This window comes from Diabrotica virgifera, chromosome 10 (genome assembly GCF_917563875.1).
Source record: "Diabrotica virgifera virgifera chromosome 10, PGI_DIABVI_V3a".
Classification (NCBI taxonomy): domain Eukaryota; kingdom Metazoa; phylum Arthropoda; class Insecta; order Coleoptera; family Chrysomelidae; genus Diabrotica; species Diabrotica virgifera.
Window position 1 is genome coordinate 7,298,155 of NC_065452.1, and position 23,613 is coordinate 7,321,767.

The 23,613-nt window shown below is 33.7% G+C and overlaps 1 protein-coding gene across 5 annotated transcripts in view; it reads right to left on the reverse strand.

Annotated features, from left to right (window-relative positions):
* The window catches only part of LOC114330058 (casein kinase II subunit alpha), an 86,357-nt gene that overhangs the window by 33,529 nt on the left and 29,215 nt on the right, over window positions 1–23,613 (reverse strand). The window contains exon 6 of one of the 5 annotated variants that reach the window (XM_028279364.2): window positions 10,197–10,333. The exons of the other annotated variants lie outside the window; for them this stretch is intronic. Within the exon in view, the coding sequence (XP_028135165.1) occupies window positions 10,260–10,333 (74 nt within the window). The 3' untranslated portion in view covers window positions 10,197–10,259. Of the gene's footprint in view, window positions 1–10,196; window positions 10,334–23,613 lie in introns of those variants that run through there. 5 annotated transcript variants of the gene reach the window in all.

Sequence of the window (23,613 nt, forward strand, 5' to 3'; positions counted from 1 at the left end):
TGGACAACGCACTAAAAGATGGCGAAATAATGTATTATAGAATCTATAAAACGTGTCTATCGACGAAAGTTATTGACGGCGTTGATTACTGGAATGTGTGAAGGAGAAAACGTTTCAGAGACTGTAAAAGAAGTAGTGGTCTTGATATGAGGATTTTTTCATATCCGGATCGGTCTGTCGCCACATTGATCCGGATATGGTAGGTTTGACTGTACTTATACTGTTATAAATAGGTACCTACTTTCACTACCTTATGTATTTTGCAATGTTTGGTATTGCTTGACCCGAAATTTTCATTGCGTTAGTTAATAAAGGTAGGTCGTAAATTAAATCACGTATTCTGAGACCAAAAATAAATCCATTGAACCTAACCTACCTTAGTACAAATGTGTACTTAAAAAAAGTTACAGCCCTTTGAAATTACCCAATGAAAATATATTTTTTCCAATATATCGAAAACTATTATGACATTTTATATTGAAAATGGACATGTGGAGTATCACAAACTAAAGTGCAATGTAAATGTAACGTTGTAACTTATTGGGTATTAAAAATTGATTAAAAAAACCGAAACCCGGTTTTTTTGAATTATAACCGCCTGGTTAAACCGTAAGTAAAGAAACCGGTGTTTTTGTCAACAACCGCCATCCCTAGTATCAGGTACTTGGGTATAGACATAACGGTTAAAGGAAGAGTACCTTTTAGTACTAGAATACCTAACAATTCAATAATCCAGAGTCAAAAATTGGAAGATAAATATGCATACCAATTTTTGTTTTTCTAAATAGAAGCGTCCCTGAGGTATTTAAGAAAAACTAAATACCATACGCCATCTTCAAATAGCTCTAGCTCCCTTAGGAAGCATTTTCGGACTAGGTGAATTGGGTTAAATTGTCTTAAATTATCTGAGGAATCTCCTGTCTTCGTTTGTCTGTAGAGTTTCTGGACACCCTGTATACAATGCAAATAACAATTATCTGCAAATTTGATTTTCAAGCTTTATTTATAATTATTTAAATAAAGTAAGTGTCAAAAATCTAGTACATCTTAAATAAAGCTTTTTTCGTTATTTAACACATTCGTGGACACGACTGCGTATGCAAACACTTACAAAGGGACATACCTGTCTGCATATGAAGTCGTATCCGTGAATGCGTCAAACAATAAATACACTACTCTAAAAATTAACGCATCACCACCACCACCACCACCAAATTGATGATTTATTTATTGCTCTAAAACCGGTTGAGATATGCAAATCAAATTGAGAAGTCATGTTACCGATAAGAACTTGGAATCATGCTTAAAAATAAAAATAACATACAAACCTGACTTAAACTCAAAATTGTTGTCATGATCATATTTGGCCCGTTGGCTAATAAGTTTGCCGACTACTGCACTAGGTGGATTAACTAGACAGTTGTTTTGTTCTTTTCGCTTATTTTAAACTGAATAGAATATTTTTAATTTTCTCATTTTCCCAACACAGTCAATCCATTAAAAAAATAACTCCGTAAATCAATAAGACAGTTCACATGTGTTATAATGTTCACTTTTTCAATAAGGTTCTGAAATTGTTTTCTTGTGACATGTGTTTGTGTTTGTTAAATAGCGTGTGTTTGTTTGTGTAAGATGTTGAGGCTGACCTCAACATCTTGGTGGTTATATATTTTTTCAACACAATTTCTTTTTGTCATTACAATCAACTGTGGCCAATCCTACATAAACACAGTATTTAATTTTATCAATATCTGATATTTATCTACTTTATTTGAATATTTTAACTAAACATTTTACGTCTATTTTGTGATATTTATTATTTTAATATTATTGAATATAGTTGATATATAGTGAATTTTACCTTTCTTGTTTTAATGATATTTGCATTCTATATTTTAGATTTGTGAATATCACATTTTTTTGGATTGAAATATTTAAAAACAGTGGCACTCTTCCCTTTTGAGGAGTTGTTCTCTGCCTTATTTCCTTTTTGTTGTTTCTTTTCTTTCTTACTTTTCTCACAGATAAGAACGATCCCGCCCATAATCTACCCGGACTGAGCAATTGTGTACCAGTGTTATAAAATTAGTTCTTCCAAATCTAGATCACTGGGTATAGTACAATATTAACGAATTTTATATCACAGTGGTAGTCATATTTGGGATTTTGAATCTGGTTTTCATTTTAAAGAGCTACCTGAGAAAACAATTTTTATTTCGTGCACCATCAATTGCTGTCCTCTTGAAATTGTTTGTCATAATCACACAGCACTATCATTGCTCCATCCATACTCTTTGATATATACACGCAACGCAAAAGTCTAAGGATATTTTAATAATTTGACAATACCAATGACAGAAATTTCATGACCATATAAATTTGCTTGTACTATAATTGTCGATACAGACACTCACTTCTTATCAAAAAAAAATTGTAAAACTGATAGCAATACGTGTTTTAGAATGTTTTTTTTATAAGGGACAAAAAAATCGACATTTTTATGTTTTGTTTATTTTTAATTTTAGTCACTTTATACCATTCTTGCTTAATAGGTGAGTTAAAGATATTGTCTTTTTACCATGCAACGACAACATTTAACGTTGGAAGAGATGAATAGAGCCATGGGCCTCCTTCAAGCTGGTATGCGACAAACTCAAGTTGTTGACCAGCTGGGTGTCTCCCAAAGCGTCGTAAGTCGTTTGTGGCGTCGGTTTAGACACTGGGAGTCCAGCCGAGCAACATCCAGGGCGTGGTCGCTCTACAACCGTCGCTCAAGACCGATATTTAATTTTAAATGCCAGAAGGCTGCCAAAAGTCACAGCACCCGAGCTGGTTAATGAATTACAGCTTGCACATAATGTAACCATTAGCCGCAGTACTGTGAGGAATCGTCTCCATGAAGCCAATCTTCGTATTCAGCGACCACTGAGATGTCCACCTCTATCTAGAGGCAATCGCGCTGCAAGATTAACCTGGTGTCAAGAGTTTCAGAATTGGACTGACAATGACTGGACCACAGTTTTGTTTAGTGACGAGTCTAGATATGGATTTCATCCAGATTCTCGTCGGACAAGAGTTTGGAGACGACCCGGAAATGGAGAACGATTACGACATCTTCAAGAAGTGTATGCATACAGAGGTGGTACATTAATGGTATGGGGCGGAATCATGATTGACGGAAGAACTGACCTCATTTTCCCCCGTGGCTTTCTCAGAAGTCAGCAATATTTGGACACTATTCTTGAACCTGTTGTGCGCCCGTTTGCTGCTGCTGTTGGAGAAAATTTTTTACTTTAGGCATGATAACGCTAAACTGGTTGGATAACGAGGGTATTGATGTATTGCCGTGGCCAGCACAATCACCAAACTTGAATCCCATTGAGCATGTATGGGACATGCTCCAACGAAGAATTACTTCACATATGGGCAATATCTACAATGAGTTTCAATTAAAAGAGCTTCTGAGAGAACAATGAACACAACTACCTCAAGCAGACATTAACAATGTGATTCGGAGCATGGACAGTAGATGTAGAGCTGTGATAAACCAACGTGGTGGCCATACTTTATTTTAAGTTTATATTTCGTATTTTTGACATTTTATGGTGGTATGTGAAACATGGGTGATTTGCAATATAGATATTTTTTTTTCTCCAATTTTCTGTTTTTTTGCAATTTATTGTTTTTGACATATTAAACAACAATTTAAACTACAAATTTTGTATTACTTTTTAAGTTGATTACAGATAAACAAAATACGTCTATTTATAAAAATATCCCTAGACTTTTGCGTTGTGTGTAGTTCAAATGCAAATATTTTTTATCAGTAAACAGATTTTCCTCTATCTATATAAGGATTTTTACAGCTGTCGCCACCTTCCTTCTTTCAACCAACATCTCCAGTCATTTCTGTTTTGCCATTCTCCATCTCTAAGGTCTCGTCTTTCCATGGCTTCGTCCACTTCACCCCTCCATGATCTTCGGAGTCTACCTCTTGTTTCCTTTCCTGTTGGGCTCCAATCCGAAATATTTGTCCACCTTGTATGATGTTCTTGCCACATGTCCATACCAAATTAAATGTTTTTCTTCGATGTAGCTCAGGATGTCTTGTTCTACTACCGTTCTTCGTTTTATCTCCTCATTTCTAATGCGATCTATTCTTGTCAATCTGCAGCTTCTTCTCATGTTGTTCTTCTTAAGTTGCTGTAATTTTGGACCTGTTTTGTTTATTATCCAATTCTCTGCTCCGTAGGTCATTATATATGTACCAAGATGTTATATATTTTCTTCTTTGCATTTCTGGTCTATCCTACAGTACTCCGTTCATTTGTTTAATACATATTCTTGTCTGTGCTAATCTGCTGGTTATCTCTTGCGCGGTGGTTCCATTCTTTGAGAGTATGAATCTTAAGTATTTGAATTTTTCAGTGCCGTTAATTTCCCTATCATCGTCAATTTCCATGTTTCTCACTGATTCTTGTTCTGTGGTTAGGTATTCGGTCTTTTCTAGGTTTATTTCCAGTCCATTTTTTGTGTATTCCTCTTCTAATTTTCGGAGCATATAGGACAGATCTTCTTTATCTTGAGCCGTTATCACTTGGTCATCTGCAAAACTTAAGTTGTCCCGGATTGGTACTCCCATCCCTTCACATTTCCTTTTCCATGGCTTTAACATTTGTTCTAGGAATATTTTGAACAGTGTCTGAGATGTAGAGCATCCCTGCAATAAGCCTTTTGTGGTCTTGAATTCGTTGGAGTATTTATTGCCGGTTGTAACTCTTACCCTGTTGTTGTTGTAAAGGTTTTTTACGGTTTCTATTAACCCCTGAGCTGTTCCGATTTCCTTCATCGTGTTCCATAGTTTTTTTTTCTGGGAACTGTCTTATGCCATGTGTACTGGTCTATTTTTTCTCAATTAATTGTTGGAGTGTATATACAGGGTGAGTCATGAGGAACTGTACATACTCCTACCTCGTATAGAGGCTCCTATGGGGAATAACAAATGACCATTATAAAGTGTCTGCTCCCATTGTTTAATAATATACAGGGCGAGTTTCGCATTTTGACAGAAATTTGTATTCGTCATAATTTTTGAACGGTCAGATCGATGTGTCTCTTATTTTGGCCAATCGTTACACTATTACCACTTAATTAACTAATTTATTCAAACTAGAAAAAAATCAGGTCCGGCTTTAAAAAAGTTAGTTCGTTTGTGTCTTAGAAAAAATTTCACCCTGTATACGCTTTTTGAAAACTCTAATGTGAATTTTACAAATTAGACAAATAGGCAATTAAAATGGCCTATTTATTTTTTTCCGCACACGATTACTTAATTTTTTATAAAAAAATCAAATTTCACTATGAATTAAAAGTTTGGTAAAGTGAACCATAGATTTAAAAATAAATAATTTTTATTACAAAAATTAATTTTTTTTGCACAAATAAGTAATTTATGTTACCATCCAATCAACTGATTTATTCAAACTAGAGAAAAATCAGATCCGGATTTAAAAAATTAGTTCGTTTTGGTCTATTTCACCCTGTATAAGCTTTTTGAAAACTCTAATAAGAATTTTACAAATAAGACAAATAGGCAATTAAAATGGCATATTTATTTTTTCCCCACACGATTACTTAATTTTTTATTAAAAAATCAAATTTGTCAAGATCGGAATTTTAACCTAAAAATGAAAAAAAAAAAAAATAAACTCACGGTTTAACTCGCTACAACTCTGTTCCATTTTAATATTTTTTTTCTGAAATTTTTACAGCACATACCTCTTACCATTGTGAAGACTATGAAAATTGTTGTAGACTTTCAGTCTTCTTCTTTTAAAAGTTGCAAACTTGTAAATCGCAAAAATTAGGTGGAAAAATTTAAAATTTATCAATTTGATCACGTCTATGTTAAACTATAGAGTCCAAAAGAAGTGTTATGGAAGTTTTAGATCTAGACGTGTTATAAAAAAAATGGTAAAACTTTTAATTTTAAGAAAAACGTTGTTTTTGTAAATTAATTTTTGTAAAAAAAGTTAATTTTTTTAAATCTATTCAAAAACTTTGCCAAACTTTTTATGCATAGTCAAATTTGATTTTTTAATAAAAAAATAAGTAATCGTAAGGGGAAAAAATAAGTATGCCATTTTAATTGCCTATTTGTCTTATTTGTAAAATTCATATTAGAGTTTTCAAAAAACGTATACAAGGTGAAATTTTTTCTAAGACCCAAATTAATTTTTTAAATCCGGGCCTGATTTTTTTCTAGTTTGAATAAATCAGTTGATTGAGTGATAACATTAAATATTTGTTCAAAAAAATTCATTTTTGTAATAAAAGTTATTTTTTTTAAATCTATGGTTCACTTTACCAAACTTTTAATTATTCATAGTCAAATTTGATTTTTTTTTATAAAAAATTAAGGAATCGTGTGGGGAAAAAAATATAAATATGCCATTTTAATTGCCTATTTGTCTAATTTGTAAAAATCATATTTTCAAAGAGAGTTTTCAAAAAGCGTATACAGGGTGAAATTTTTTCTAAGACCAAAACGAATTTATTTTTTAAATCCGGGCCTGATTTTTTTCTTGTTTGAATAAATCAGTTGATTGGTGGTAACATAAATTAAATATTTGTTAAAAAAAAATAATTTTGGTAATAAAAGTTAATTTTGTTAAATCTATGGTTCACTTTACCAAACTTTTAATTCATAATCAAATTTGATTTTTTTATAAAAAATTAAGCAATCGTGTGCGGAAAAAAATTAATATGTTATTTTAATTGCCTATTTGTCTAATTTGTAAAATTCGTATTAGAGTTTTCAAAAAGCTTATACAGAGTGAAATTTTTTCTAAGACCCAAACGAACTAATTTTTTTAAAGCCGGACCTGATTTTTTTCTAGTTTGAATAAATCAGTTGATTAGATGGCCATAGTGTAACGATTGACCAAAATAAGAGACACATCGATCTGACCGTTCAAAAATTATGACGAATACAAATTTCAGTCAAAATGCGAAACTCGCCCTGTATATTATTAAACAATGGGAGCAGACACTTTTTAATGGTCATTTGTTATTCCCCATAGGGGCCTCTATACGAGGTAGGAGTATGTACAGTTCCTCATGACTCACCCTGTATGTCGTCTAGGCAAGATGTTCCTGCCGTGAACCCTGCCTGATCTTCCATCAAAAAGATTTTCCATCAGACGTTTATTATTAATCAGTTTTTTATTTTCAACGGAATAACGATTTGAATTGCCTTGATTATTACTTCTCAACTTTGAATCTGTAAATATTCGAACCAAAGTTTTAAATGAGGTGCCACATGATTGACATGATACACAGTATACGTATACAAGATAGTTTTAAGACTCCTATTCACAGTGCTTTGCTTTATGCTTAAAATAAATAAATTAAGCACACGATATATATCATGTGCATATTATGCGTCAAACTTTGACAATAGACTCTTTCCGATTTTTCTCAGACTCCTATTTAACTCATCAGTTTTTTTAATGAAAATGAAATATGTCGGCTGCTGCATGTTATCAGCTTGAAAGGTCGTGTTTTGACCACAATCTCTTGCTTAAAATGACAGGAATCGGAAAAAGTTTAAATTATTGAAATTTTTTAATAAACAATGACATACACAAATACATAATTAATTTAATATAAAAAAAATAAAAAATTTAAAAATCGAAATGAAAGTGTTCTATACAATTTTTCAGTTGTCTGCTTCTTCCTCCCTCAAAACATCTTCTGATGTTCTTTTGATATAAATGCTGTAGAAAGGAAATCAAAGGCTTTCTTAAAAATGATAATGTTTCTTTGTTTTGCTACGGTCTCCATAGTGCTTGTCAATCAGTTTAACCCGTTCGCTACCAAGGGGGTATTTAAGTTCCGTCCCTCATAGACCATATCTATTTAAATTGCCATGATGTGCAGTGTGATCTATGGCTCACAGGTGAGATGCTGGTCTATGGGAAAAATCGATGTGTCTCATATAGGAGTCGCTTGGTAGCGAATATGCTGAGGTAGATTCAGACAAACAGTTAAGTCACAGTCAGATACGGTACAGTCAGTCGTTGACTGACTGTCAAATTACCATTTAATTATTCTTGGATTACTTTGTCCTCTAGCCCCTAGACCATTTTGATGTGTGTATTATCAAAATACATTTGAATGTTTTCAAAAAATATGAAAATTGTAGATTTTCTATAAAAGATATAATTGCCATTCACATATTGTTGTTACATGGTTTGTTCTAATTATCTCAGAAGAATGCATTAATGGAGTTCATTCGTTGCAATGCAATATTAAAAACTGTCATAAAGACTCGATAATCTTGATCGACCTGAATACTGATGATGTGTTTTCTCGTAAAGGCTCAGGTAAAATCCATCAATTAATAGAAAAGGAGGCAACAAGAAATAATACCGAAAAAATGGTATGATTGTATTATTGTACCAATACACAAGAAATGAAAAAAGGAACCATGCACAGATTACAGAGGAATCTCACTAATCAACACTACGTATAAAATATTGGCTTCGTCTAATAAGACATTTTCTGTTGTTTGCTTGTCAACTTAACAGATTCCTAATAATCATGCCATACTTCACCTTTCCCATTCTGTTTAAAATCTTTGTTTGTTATATGGTGTATAGTTTCGGTCAAGCGATTTACGTTGATGATATTTCGATAGAAGCTCAAAAAGCCAATTTGAGTAATGGAAACTCAGCATAGATAATTTGCAGCCCAGATAATCCACGCACGGATAATCGGGATTCACTGTACTTCAAAACTTTTAATAGCAGCTTGTTCATTATCATTTTTTTTTTATTTCACTATCTCTCCCCTGATGATTTTTGGTTTTCTCCACATTGAATAATAAACCATCCCTTCGGATTTTGGTTTGTTTCCTCCTTTCTTTCGTTTTTTACTTCTTTTTGGACAAGAATGTTAAAATGCACTCTGGGCCAAAATTAACCGCCCACCTTAAAAATGGGTCATTTTTGATGTCTCGTATTTCCTAAACCTGTTGTCCGATTTAAGTGATTTTTTTAATGTGATGTAGCCTTATTCTTTAACAATATTGCTGTATTAATACTGTTGCTAATCAGGTATATTTTCATTGTATACTGAGTGTACGAATCAAACTGTTTTTTTTTTCAAAGTTCGCACCACCCTGTGTAATATTGTAGCATTTGTAAAATGCTGAAATTAAAACCCAGCTATAGCCTCATGTTTTCTCAACATTCTGTTTTTTGATTCAATTGTTTATGTTGGACCATAAAAAAGTTAGGTACTTTAACAACTTGCCATGTTTTAATCAATACAGGGTGTTTTTAAATAATGACAGTTTGCGAAATACGGGGTGTTGAAATTTGTCTTATAAACTGACGATTTTTTTATTGCTTTAAAACCGATTGAGATATGCAAATGAAATTTGATGGGTTTCAAGACGTAGTTATTATGCATTTTTTGACATACAATTAAGAATTTTATATTCACCATTGGCGCGCATACGGTTAATACGACTTGGTAATTTGACCAGTATGCGCGCCAATGGAATATAAAATTCTTAATTGTACATATGTCAAGAAATGCGCAATAACTACGTTTTAAAGCCCACCTCATTTCATTTGCATATCTTAACCGGTTTTAAAGCAATAAATAAATCGTCAGTTTGTAAGAAAAATTTCAACATCCCCTATCTCGGAAACGAAACATTTGCGGACATACGTTTATAAAGCAAACTGTCATTATTTTTTATGGATAATTACCCCTTAAAGTTTACCATACTTATTTAAAAACACCCTGTATTGATGAAGAACATGGCTAGTTATTAAAGTACCTAACTTTTTTATTATCCAACATAAGCGAATGAATAAAAAAACGGAATGTTAAGAAAACATGAGGCTATAGTTGGGTTTTAATTTCAGTATTTTACAAATGCTCCACAGAGAATATTCCACAGAGTGATGCGAACTTGAGAAAAACACAGTTTAATTCATACACCCGGTATAAAATGCAATTTACCTGATTAGCCACAATATTATTACAGCGATATTGTTAAAGAATAAGGTTATAACACAATAAAAAATCACTCAAATCGGACAACAGGTTTAGGAAATTCGAGACATCAAAAATGACCCATTTTTAAGGTGAGCGGTTAATTTTGGCACGGAGTGTAAATTGTTTCGAGGATCTATAAAATGGACAGAAAAAATGTATAGAACCGAAAAAATGTATAATATCCATCATGGTAACGTGTCATCCACAGTTTGGTAACGTCTGTAATACGAGAAATTTTGGTAATAACCTGGCACCATAACTACAAACAATAACTATAAGAAAATGGTACTTTTTACGAGGTACTATCAAACCCATCTATTTCGTTTTGAAATTTCGCTATCAAATCGCGAGTTAGGCGAACATGCGTCTAAGTAATGTGGAACATCCAACTCCCTTCTTATTAATTTATGTGGACATGCCATTCTTTGCACTGAAGTCGGCTGTGAACATCCAATTGTGACATCTTCATGCAACTAGTCCAGCCTGTATCATCGCCCCAGTTAGGTAAATTATTCCGATTCGATTTTTTTTGCACAAAATTACTCAAAAAGAGGTCCTTATAACAAATTCACAGGGTGACAGGCGGTACCGTGGTCAAAAAATTGTTTGAAAATTTTTTTTAACAACTTCACAAAAATAATTTTTTCACTTCGGACAAATTTTTTTTAGATCTTTTGAATCATTCGGAGCAAAAAAGTCTCTTGTGATTTTTATCTAGAATTGATTGTTGTCGAGTTTGCGCGATTTAAAATTTGAAAAGTGAGAAAATGACTATTTTTAAGGCATAATAACTCGGTTAAAAATATTATTATGAAAGTCACCAAACCAAAGTTTAAAGCCCCCCTACAAGATCCTGAAGAAATTTTTTGGTAATTTTATTACCGAGATGTTATTTTTAATTATTAACAATGAGCGCTAAGCACGTATTGAGGCGGCAGACAATGTGAGTGCGAGTCAGATGACCATTGGACGGCCGGAATGGTGCATCTTTTTCGCACTCACCATTGACGGCCGTTTAAGAAGTGCTTAGCACTCATTTTTAATAATTAAAAATAACCGCTTAGTAATACAATAATGAAACAAATTTCTTCAGGATATTGTAGGGAGGACTTTAAACTTCGATTCGGTCACTTCCTTCCTTTCATAACAATCATTTTTAACCGAGTTATTAAGCCTTGAAAATGACTATGTTCGCGTTTTTCAAATGTCAAATCGCTTATAACTCGACAGCAATCAATTTTAGAGAAAAATCACAAGAGACCTTTTTTGCTCCGAATGACCCAAATGATTTAAAAAAAATGTTCGAAGTGAAAAAATTATTTTTGCAAAGGACCCCGCACAAACCTTATGGAAAATAGGTCTCAGTGGATTTCGTTCATACTTTGGGAAAATACTCTTTGAAGCATCCTGATAAAAAGTTCTCATGGGCACAACTCAATCGTATGAAGGATTTTCAAGATATAGAGGCCCAAACTCGGAAAATTATAAGATTTACGGGGTATTCCAATTCCGTGAGTTACTGGTTATTTGGCAACATGTTGAAGTTTGGATCAAGGAAAAGTACTAGTAGTCTAGGATTTTTTCCTGGCTATCGAATGGCGACCTTTACTTTGACCTTGACCTTCAACGGACGTCATCTTCTAGAATTTCGAGGGTTTTCGGCATTCAATTGATATAAACAGATTACTCATGGGTTTTTGGGATCGCAAAACACGAATATGCCTATTAGAATTAACCTCCGGATGACGTGGTGGCCAGGGCCTCTGCAAGGGACGTCATCTTCTAGAGTTTCGATGGTTTTCGGCATTTAGTTGATGCAAATGAATTACTGGTGGGTTTTTTGAGGTCGCTAAACACGAATATGCCACCAGAACCGACTCCCGGGGCACCTGGTTTCCAAGGTCAATGAAACGGACTCCTGGAGTTTCGAGGGTCTTTGGTACTAAATTGATGCAAACGGATTACTCACAGGTTTTTGGGGCTGCTGAACGTGAATTCGATATCATATCCGATCCACGGAGCACCTGGTGCCTAAGGCAGGTCTTCTTCTGGAGTTTCGACAGGTTTCGGTATTAAATTGATGCAGATAGATGGGTATTCTCATTAGTTTTTGTGGCTGCTAAACACAAATACGCCATCAGAACAGACACCGGGTACCTGGTGCCTAAGGCACGTCATCTTCTGAGGTTTCGAGAGTTTTCGGTACTAAATTGATGCAAGCGGATTACTCTTGTGTTTTTGGGGTTGCTGAACATGAATATGACTTAGATAAAAGACTCTGGAGTATCTAGTGGCCACGATGAATACCACCATCAAAATAGAATGTAGTCAATCGATATTAAAATAAATGAAGGAAAAACATTGTCAGATATAAATTGAGTTTATATTTTTTATAAATAATTAAAACAATAATTGAGTACTTAAGTTACTCACTTAGTGAGTACACACACCAAAGAGTAATCCAAAAGAGCAACCCCAAAAACCTAAGAGTAATCCATTTGATTCCTCCGAAACTCCAGAAGATAACCTGTCTTAGGCACCAGGTGCTCCTGTGTCTGTGCTGATCACGTATTCGTATTTAGCAGCCCCAAAAACTCATAACTAATCCGTTTGCATTAATGTAGTACCAAAGACCCTCGAAACTCCAGGAGCCCCTTTCATTGACCTTGGAAATCAGGTGCTGCGGGAGTCGGTTCTGGTGGCATATTCGTGTATAGCGACCTCAAAAAACCCACCAGTAATTTATTTGCATCAATTAAATACCGAAAACCATCGAAACTCTAGAAGATGACATCCCTTGCAGAGGCCCTAGCCACCACGTCATCCGGAGAGCAATTCTGATGGCATATTCGTGTTTAGCGATCCCAAAAACCCATGAGTAATCTGTTTATATCAATTGAATGCCGAAAACCCTCGAAACTCTAGAAGATGACGTCCGTTGAAGGTCAAAGTCAAAGTAAAGGTCGCCATTGGATAGCCAGGAAAAAATCCTAGACTACTAGTACTTTTCCTTGATCCAAACTTCTACATGTTGTCAAATAACCAGTAACTCATGGAATTGGAATACCCCGTAAATCTTATAATTTCCCGAGTTTGGGCCTCTATATCTTGAAAATCCTTTATACGATTGAGTTGTACACATGAGAACTTTTTATCAGGATGCTTCAAAGAGTATTTTCCCAAAGTATGAACGAAATCCACTGGGACTTTTTTTCCATAAGGTTTGTGCGGGGTCCATTGTTTAAATTTTTCGACAATGGTACCGCCTGGCACCCTGTGGATTTGTTATAAGGACCTGTTTTTGAGTAAGTTTGTGCAAAAAAATCGAATCAGAATAATTTACCTAACGGGGGCGATGATACAGCCTGGACTAAATTATATTATAGCCCGATCAAAGAACACAAAACTTTACGAAAACCTCAAAAAAATAAAGAAATGATGAAAATGTGGAAATAGGTAGTTGAAATTGCCTATTATTATAAAAGAAAAAGTTTACATGTCTACATCCGCTATCTTACTACTACTACTATCCACTACTACTATCGACTACTACTATCCAACATCCTACTATACTATCCAATCATACTACTATCCAATACCCCCTTTTCGGGGGTGAAAAATAAACATTCAAAATAAGTCCGGTATTGGATAAAATGACGAATTCTAAGCAACTTTTGTTCTGTAGAGTTTCTTCATTAAGTCAATACTTTTCCAGTTATCTGCGAGTGAATGTTCATTTTTAACAAAGAAAAACACGTCTTTGGACTTTTTTCGCAAATAACTCAAAGAATAAGTATTTTATCGAAATAAATATTCTTAGCAAAAATATAGCTTATAAAAAAGTGAAAAAAAAAATGAAGTCTGTAAGACACAGTCAGTAGCGGATCTAGGGGTGGGGCACGGGGGCATGTCCCCCCCCCCCCCCAGACGGATCAAAAATACACTAGATAGAATACACTTTTATTGGGGTATATTCCAGACTCCTTGAGTTTGTACCCTATGTGCCCCCCCAATCGATTTTCTGGATCCGCCCCTGGACACAGTAGAAGCAGAGTTGTAGCTAATGAAAAGTAAGTTCTTCTGCATCAATTTTGAAATCGAATAATTCAACGTGAAATAACCAAAAAACGGAGCATTTTTCAGGGAAAACTCATTACAACTTTTTTTGTGTGTTTTTTGTTGTTTTTTTTTTAACTTTTAACATTAAAAGTAAGTGAGTTACGCTCAAAATATTGTTGGTCTCTTTTATTTTTTTGTAAAAAGAATCGTGAAAATTACCCCCTAATAAGCATCCAAATAAAATTAATCGTTACCGCTTCATAGGCTACTTTGCTTATGTATTCTTTATATGCTCTGTAAGTTTCATTGATTCAAAGTGCTTATTTCTTAAAAGACTGTAGTTAAAATGGCTTGAGCGAGTCACTAATCACGAGTGTACGCAAATTTTGAACAGCCATAGCATAACCAATTTTTGTCTAACAGGAAAACAAGAAAAGTACTCTTTGAGATTGTTGGTATTACTAATAATTAAGTTATTTTGAAAAAAAACTTTGGAATTTTTTTCAAAATTAAAAAAAAATATTTTGAAACCAAATTTTTTCAAAGCTGAGCACTTTGAAACAATGATTCTTATAGAGCATATAAACATAATTAAAGTAACCTGTGAAACTGTAACGATTAATTTTATTTTGATGCTAATTAACGAGTGATTTTTGCGATTTTTTTTACCAAAAAATGAAAGGGACCAACAATATTTTGAACGTACCTCACTTACTTTTAATGGTAGAAGTATTTTTTTAAAACAAGAATAAACCCTTCTTTAAACACTTTAAAAAAGTTGTGTAATGAGTTTTCCCCTAAAAGTGCTCTGCTTTTTGGTTATTTGACGTTGAAATATTAGCTTTGAAATTTGACGAAGAAGAACTTACTTTTCATTAGCTACAACTCTGCTTCTACTGGGTCTACAGACTTCGTGCATACACCATTTTTTTCACTTTTTTATGAGCTATATTTTTGCCCGAAGAATATTTTTTTCGAAAAAATACCTATTTTTTGAGTTATTTGCGAAAAACCGAACAAAACATGTTTTTCTTTGTTAAAAATGAACATATTCACTCGCAAATAACTCGAAAAGTATTGACTTAGTGAAAAAACTCTATAGAACAAAAGTTGCTTAGAATTAGTCATTTTATCCAATTCCGGACCCATTATTTTGAATGTATATTTTTTAACCCCGAGAGGGGGTATTCCCCTCAATTTTTGTAAAATGGAGGGGGAGTAGAATTGTAAACGTTTTCTTATATAATAATAGATAATTTCAACTAGCTATTCCCAAATTTTCATCCTCCCTTTATTTTTTTTGTCAGAATTGTCTTTGATCGAGCTATTAGGGTCGTTCTGTAGCCCGCGACCGAGACAATCGACTGTCGCTGACTGTGTCTCCTCGGTCTCCTAGAAGAACAATAGTTAAGTCGGTCGCTATGCGACACCTCTATTGTGGTACCGATTTGTACACCGTTTTCTATTAAAAATACATGCATACATATTCGGTTGCCTCTTTTACCATTAGGTGTCGAGGATTCCTCCTTTATTTAATACTCTCTGCAAATTTACGCCACTTCTTCCTATCTGCTGCTAAAACTTTTGCCTCTTGCCACGATGTTCCTCTTTTCTTGAGTATTTCGTTTACACTAGTGTTCCAGCTTTTCCTTGGTCTGCCCCTCGTGCTTTTACCCACTGCTTTGGCCTCCCATGTCATTTTCACTTGTCTCTCACCACTCATTCTTATCATGTGTCCAGCCCATTTTAACTTCTTTTCTTCAACTTTTTCGTTGAGCGATTTTACCTGTAATTCATGTCTTATATCTTCGTTTCTTCTTTTGTCTAATCTTCTTGCTCCCACCACTTTTCTTAAGTATCTCATTTCCGTACACTTGTAATCTTTTTCTTTGTCTGTCATTAAGTACCCAGTTTTCTGCCCCATATATTGTAACTGGCTAATTGGCATACATATATACGGTTTTATATACTGTCATTTTGGTTTTCCTCGTAAAAATAATAATTTTCCAAATAAAATTTACTGATGAGGACGACCAATTGCTAATGGAGTTAGTGATTAAGAGCCCAGCACTATTTGATCCTCAAGTGGAATTCTACAAGGATGTTATCATCCTGGAAAATGTAAAATCCTTCTTCGTTTCTTGTTTTAGAATATACTTATAAATAACTATTACTATACTTATAAAGAAGAATTTCGAAGATATATAGGTCTTTTTCTACACCTGATATACTGAAGTATAGACGCATGTTTTGCATATGTTGCTTGTCTCAGTCGCGTACTCATTTTTTTGGTGCCTCAGCCTCATCTATCTGTCGCCTGTCTCGGTCGCTTGTTGAGGAATGCTACCTTAATATTAAACCTTTATAGTAACAGCAAAACTCTTCAGTATTCATTAGAAACAAAATAGCTTTATCATGACGCATTATTGTGTTAACATAACAAGCCTAGAGCTGCTTGTAGTTCACAAATTCAGAGCAGAATCGTTACCATGAAGTGCAGGGGTCGCATTTTCGAATTCATTCGAGCATATTTCGCATGCGCAATTAGTAGAAATTCGCTCGAAATGCAGTTTTTGTATTTTCGAATACTGCACATACGAAGGAAGACTTACGGATCTACAATGAAAACAAGGTAGAAAAAATTATAGAAAAGAACCGAGGCCTAAAATGTTTAAGACCAAACATAGGTAAGCCTCTAATAATCTCATTAAAAGATAAAGATGGAAAAGAAATAAGAAAAGAACGAAATCCTAAAAGTTACACAAACATTTTACTGTGATTTATATTCCTCAAATAAAGACCCGGATAACACTGCAAAGGAAAATCTTGTACTAATATAGAATCCTTCTAAATAAAAAGCTATGGCACAACTAAAGAACAATAAGGCTCCGGGCCCAGATGGAATACTTGCCGAAATGTTGAAGGAGGGGAGTGAAATTATTCTCGAAAATCTTTTCAACGAATGCCTTCACAAAGGGGAAGTCCCAGATAGAAAGATTGACAATAATTCTCTTCAAAAAAGGAGACAGGGGTGATCTGAAGAACTATAGGCCAATCTCCCTGCTGTCCCAAATGTACAAACTGTTCATGAGAGTAATAACTAATAGGTTATCGTCGAAGCTTAATAGCTATCAACCAGTAGAGCAGACAGGATTCCGAAAGGGTTACAGTAGAGCGGATCATCTTCTTATGGTCAGAACGCTAATAGAGAAAGCCAATGAATATCGCTTGAACTTATACATTGGCTTCGTTGATTATGAAAAGACATTCGACTCCATAGAACTTTGGGCAATAGAGACAGTTATGAACAATTGCAGGATAGATTCTAATGAAAATACAAATAGATGAGAAAACCAAAGCTATACCAATCAACAGAGGAGTTCCCCAGGGAGACGTTATTTCACCAAAGCTATTCACACTGGGACTTAAAGACGTGTTCAAAGACATTAACTGGGTAGATAAAGGAATAAATGTTAATGGAAGAAAACTAAGTCATTTGAGATATGCTGACATTGTAATATTCGCTACAAGTTTCGAAGAATTACAGACCATGACACAACTATTTCAAGCTTCAGAAAAAGTAGGTCTTAAGATGAACTTGGAAAAAACAACAATAATGACGAATACACTGACCATTAGAAAAATAACGTTGAATGACATAAATTTAGAAACAGTAAGCGAATACATCTACCTGGGACAAATAATGAAAGTTTACAAAGAAATCCAACTACCGAAATTACCAGAAGAATAAGGTTAGCATGGGCAGGATTTGGAAAACTGAGTTGGATCTTGAAAAACACTAAAACATAACAATATTTGAGAACCAGGGTTTACGATCAGTGTACCCTCCCTATACTTACGTATGGTTCACAGACGTGGATACTCACAAAGGCCAATATGGATAAAATAGTAAAGGCACAAAGAGCGATGGAAAGATCAATTCTCGGGGTGAGGATTATAGACAAAAAACAAATAAATGGATTAGAAGCAACACCAAAGTAAAAGAAGCAGGAGAAAATGCTGCCAAATTAAAATGGAGCTTCGCAGGACACAATGCCTGACTGAAGGATAAAACATAGAATCACGAAGTACAACAATGGAGACTGTGGTTAGGAAGGCCACAAATCAGATAGGCTGATGACATAAAGAAGTTTGGAGGACAAAACTAGAAACAAGTGGTGCAAAACAGAAAACACTGGATTAAATTGGGGGAGGCCTATGTGCAAAGTTGGATTACTGAAGGCTAAAGAATTTTTCGTATACAGCGACTCGAATGGGTCTGAACTATTCGAATTTCGATGCTCGTATACAATTAAAGTAATAATTGTCATTTCAGTTGTCACTGCGCCTGTGTACGTCTGATGAGATTTCATCTGAATAGAAAGAAATATAGTTAATGCCCTTGCAGAGGCGGAAATATTAGCGTAACGGAGAGGCCGGATTTACCATCCCTTTGTTAACCTCTAGAGTAGAGGCTGTTTTCCAAGTAAAAAGTTTGTAAATTTTCCCGATTTTAACATTGAATGCGCCTCAATAAATTCGTCCAGCTCTTTTTTTGTTCGGTCGATACTGAACCACCATATGTATTTCATGCCCCTTTTTTCACCTAATTTACAAGAAACGGAATTGTTTTAGCTGACAAAATCACCAACAGTTTAACTAAAACTCTCAATTATTCTTTTTTTTTATTTAGGTTTTAGTTGTTTGAATTTGCAGTGTCCATGGTGCAAATTCTTCACGTACACATAATACATTTCGAATGACGTTCAATCAAAAATAAACATTCAAATCGGTATAAGAAATATTCGAGTGTTAACTCCTATATGAAAACATTCGATTGAATTCGAAAATACGATCCCAGTACTTCCCAAAATTAGTGGAACATTTATTGAGGTTCTGTAACCTTTTTGAGAGATAGATGGTTCTGATTGATGAATTGAAAATAAATTTAAGCGGTTTTAAAAGGATTACTACTATTACTACTACTAATACAATTGAAGGGCACAGGGGAAGAACGACGATAGTCCATTTTAATTTTTTTCGAGCAAGCTGAAAGTTAAGATTTAGTACCTCATTATAAATTTAACATAATATAATATTAAGTCTAAGTAATTATTATTTTATTATTATTCTTTATATTTGACTGATTATTTTTCTTTAAATTTGACTTTATAATAAGTTAATAAACCTTAACTTTCAGCTTTTTTGAAAAAAAAAAAAAAAAATTCTTCTGTACTCTTCAATTAACCCATGCATGTAAAATAATAGTGGAGCTTGAATTGAAAGGAAATACAAGTCTACTGTTATATGTATACAGGTTGTTTCAAAAATGGTAACACCGTCTGTAGGATATGTAGGACTGAAAAATAATTGGCGTTTGATTAGTAAAAAATTTTTGTAAAGCCATTCGTTTTCAGGATACAGGGCGTTGGAAGAAAAAACTTAACACATTTTTTTACGATTTTGCCGAAATTACTGGCGACATTATAATGAAATTTGGTGGGTTATACGAGGTAGTTATTGTGCTAAAAAAGTATGGCACTGAGATATTTCAAATTAGAAATCATTTTTGAATTTCTCGTTCAATTTGTGACAAAGAATCTATCTTCCCTTTTTCTTCGTGTAAAAACTAAAATATCTTAATGCTTCCAAAGTATTATAATTAAGTTTCTTACAGGGTGTTTCAAAAAAAGGTAACACTGTCTCTAGGATAAGTAAGAAACTGAAAAATAATTAGAGTTTGCTTAGTAAAAAATATTTGTAACAGCAACCATTTTCAAAATACAAATTGTATGTCAAAAAATGCACAATAAATACCTCTTAAAACCCACCAAATTTCATTACAACGTTGCCAGTAGTTTCGGCAAAATCGTAAAAAATGTGTAAAATTTTTTTTTGTATCTTGAAAATGGATGACCTTACATTATTTTACCTAGCAAACCCTAATTATTTTTTCAGTTTTTTACCTATCCTAGAGACGGTGTTACCTTTTTTTGAAACACCCCATATATTTCATTTCCTTCAATTCGAGCGCCACCACTCTCCTGCACATGTTTTGAGGTTTCACATCTCTTCAGGAAGACTTTGTGGTAGCTCGAATTGAAATGAAATGCTGATCATGCCTGTGTACGCTAGCGCAGCGACTTATATATCGCACCCCGACTTCGTTAGTACCACAACCCCCGAAATCGTTAACTTTTCAGGAGAGCAAAAACAAGATTTTATGTGAACTCTTCATTTTTTTTTCTCTGCAACTTCACCAAACTCTGCACTTATGTTTATGTGTGTAGATATATAATGCTTTTTTTTATTTTTCGTTATTGATATTGCTTTACCCTGAAATTCACCCTTAAAATATGATAAGGAGCTATTGTTGAGGCAGCCTATTCAAAATTCGAAGATTAGGGCGTATCAACCCGCTTTATAGACGGAGAGCTAGAGCCGAAAAATCATCGTCATAAGTAATATGGAGTTTTTCCTGTGAAATGTGTCTATTATAAATATATTGACAATTATGACCCCTTTCAGGCTGACACCTCAGTGGATACAGGAAGTAGCAATAAGGGATGAAAGGAGAAAGTTAGTGCAGTCATTAAAGGTTTTCACCTCCTATTTTGTTAAACCTCCATCGATTTGCCTGAAAATTGATGACTAGTTAGAGCATACCTTAAGAAATAAAACTGATTTGGTGCCAACTTGCACTTTTACCCTGGTGGTGGATACCACCCCTTCCCGCGGGTGAAAACAATTTTATTAAAAATAACCCCACAAATCGATAGAGGGACACATTTTAAGTAAAATTTGATAGATCATGTTATTAAAATAAATCAATACTTTTTAAGTTATTAAAGATCAAAGATTTGTCTATTTAAGAGCATATGCGTGAAGTTACGGATGATAAAAAGAACATATTAATTAATTGTATGTTAGTAAAATATTATTTTTATATTATTTCGATATTTAATTGAATTTTTTCTATCAATATAAACTGAATATGTCCAGAAACTGGGGGTGTCCAATAATGGGTACATTTGACATATTCGAATACACTTTTGCTAAATTATAATAATATCGAAATAATATAAAAATAATATTTTAGGAACATACAATTAATTAATATGTATGTTCTTTTTATAATCCGTAGCTTCACGCATGTGCTCTTAACAGACAAATCTTTGATCTTTAATAACTCAAAAAGTATTGATTTTATTTTAATAACATGATATAACAAATTTTACTTATAATTTGCCCCTCTATCGATTTGTGGGGTTATTTTTATTAAAATAGTTTTCACCCCCGAGAAGGGGTGGTATCCACCCTCAGGGTAAAAGTGCAAGTTGGCACCAAATCATTTTTATTTCTTGGGGTATGCTCTAACTAGTCACCAATTTTCATGCAAATCGATGGAGGTTTAACAAAATAGGAGGTGAAAACCTGTAAAGACTACACTAACTTTCCCCTTTCATTCCTTATAGCTACTTCCTGTATCCATTGAGGTGTCAGCCTGAAAGGGGTCATAATTATCAATATACAATAGACACATTTCACATATTACTTACACTCCATATTACTTATGACGATGATTTTTCGGCTCTAGCTCTTAGACTATTATCACAGGTTATGGTACTAACACATGTTTTCGTTTGAGTATTTTTTCTTGACAAACAAATGCATTATCACATGTTAGGGCAATATTCAAAGATGAATGGTACTTATTCGCAAATTGTCTTGTGGTGCTCTTGCTAATGCTGAGGGAGCCAAAATCGGAAAAGGTAATAACGACACAGGCGCAATATCAGTCAACATTTCTGACGTCAGAGCACTGTCAAAACATTTGATTGTGACTTTTCATCATGGCCATATTTATTGACATTACTTGTCAGAGATATTTTTCTTTGTTTTTGTTTACTATAAAAATATCTATAATTCTTTATTCTATGTAATTAATTATGTCAATCCGTGTTCATTACTTGCCAAAAAATATTAATTAACAACAATCTTATAATGTATAATCAATAAAATACAATCAAGTGCAAAAAAATCAATCCACTTAAAAATTTGGTCATTTTGACGTCTCAAATTTCCTAAACCTGTTGTCCGATTTTAGTGATTTTTTTACCATGTTATAGCCCTATTCATTAGCAATATCGCTGTAATAATATTGTTGCTAGACAGGTAAACTGCCATTGTACACCGCGTGTACGAATCAAACTGTGTTTTTTTCTCAAAGTTCGCATCACCCTGTGGACTATTCTAGCATTTATAAAATACTGAAATTAAAACCCAACTATAGCCTCAGGTTTTCTTAACATTCTGTTTTTAGATTCATTCGCTTATGTTTTATAATAAAAAAGTTGGATACTTTAGTTCGTCATCAGTACAGGGTGTTTGTAAATAAGTGCGACAAACTTGAAGGGGTAATTTTACATGACAAAATAATGACAGTTTGCTTTATAATCATATGTTCAATTTTTTTTACAAACTAACGATTAATTTATTGCTTTCAAACCAGTTGAGATATACAAATCAAATTTGGTGGGTTTTAAGACATAGTTATTGCACATTTTTTGACATAATTAAGAATTTAATATTCACCATTGGCGCGCAAACGGGTATTATGACCGACCATATCTCGGAAACGAATCGTTTGCGGACATATGATTGTAAAACAAACTGTCATTATTTTCTCATGTAAAATTAAATCTTAAAGTTTGTCGCACTTATTTAGAAACACCCCGTACTACAGACGAACATGGCCAGTTGTTAAAGTACCTAACTTTTTTATTATCCAACATAAGCGAATGAATCTAAAAACAGAATGTTAAGAAAACCTGAGGCTACAGTTGGGTTTTAATTTCGGTATTTTATAAATGCTAGAATAGTTCACAGGGTGATGCGAACTTGTTTGATTCGTACACCCGGTATAAAATGACAGTTTACCTGTCTAGCAACAATATTACTACAGCGATAATGCTAATGAATAGGACTATAACATAGTAAAAAATCACTTAAATCGGACAAGTTTAGGAAATTCGAGACATCAAAATGACCAAATTTTGAAGTGGATCGATTTTTTTGCACGCGAGTGTAGATCATTTAATATTGTAAGACTGCTGCAACACGCTAATATACGTTCACAAGAAAACAGTGTAATACAAAATTATATACTCTAAATTCTGTAACTTACTTCTCTTACTGCAGTTAATGTAAAAGGGGACTCAAACTATTTCGCTCCTGTTCCAAATATTAAAGAAGCAACAAGCTCTTTGCAAAGACTATTTATTACGCTGTTTTGTTATTTTTCTAACACCATCACAATACACAATAATTAGTTTTTAAAGCGATTAAGCTATATTTAATAATGTATTATAATATACAGTTTTTTAAATCTCTTATAATATACAGTTTTTTAAATTTCCAGATAGCTTAAAGCATGCAGTTATAATACCTATATTTAAATCAGGTAATGCTGGCAACATT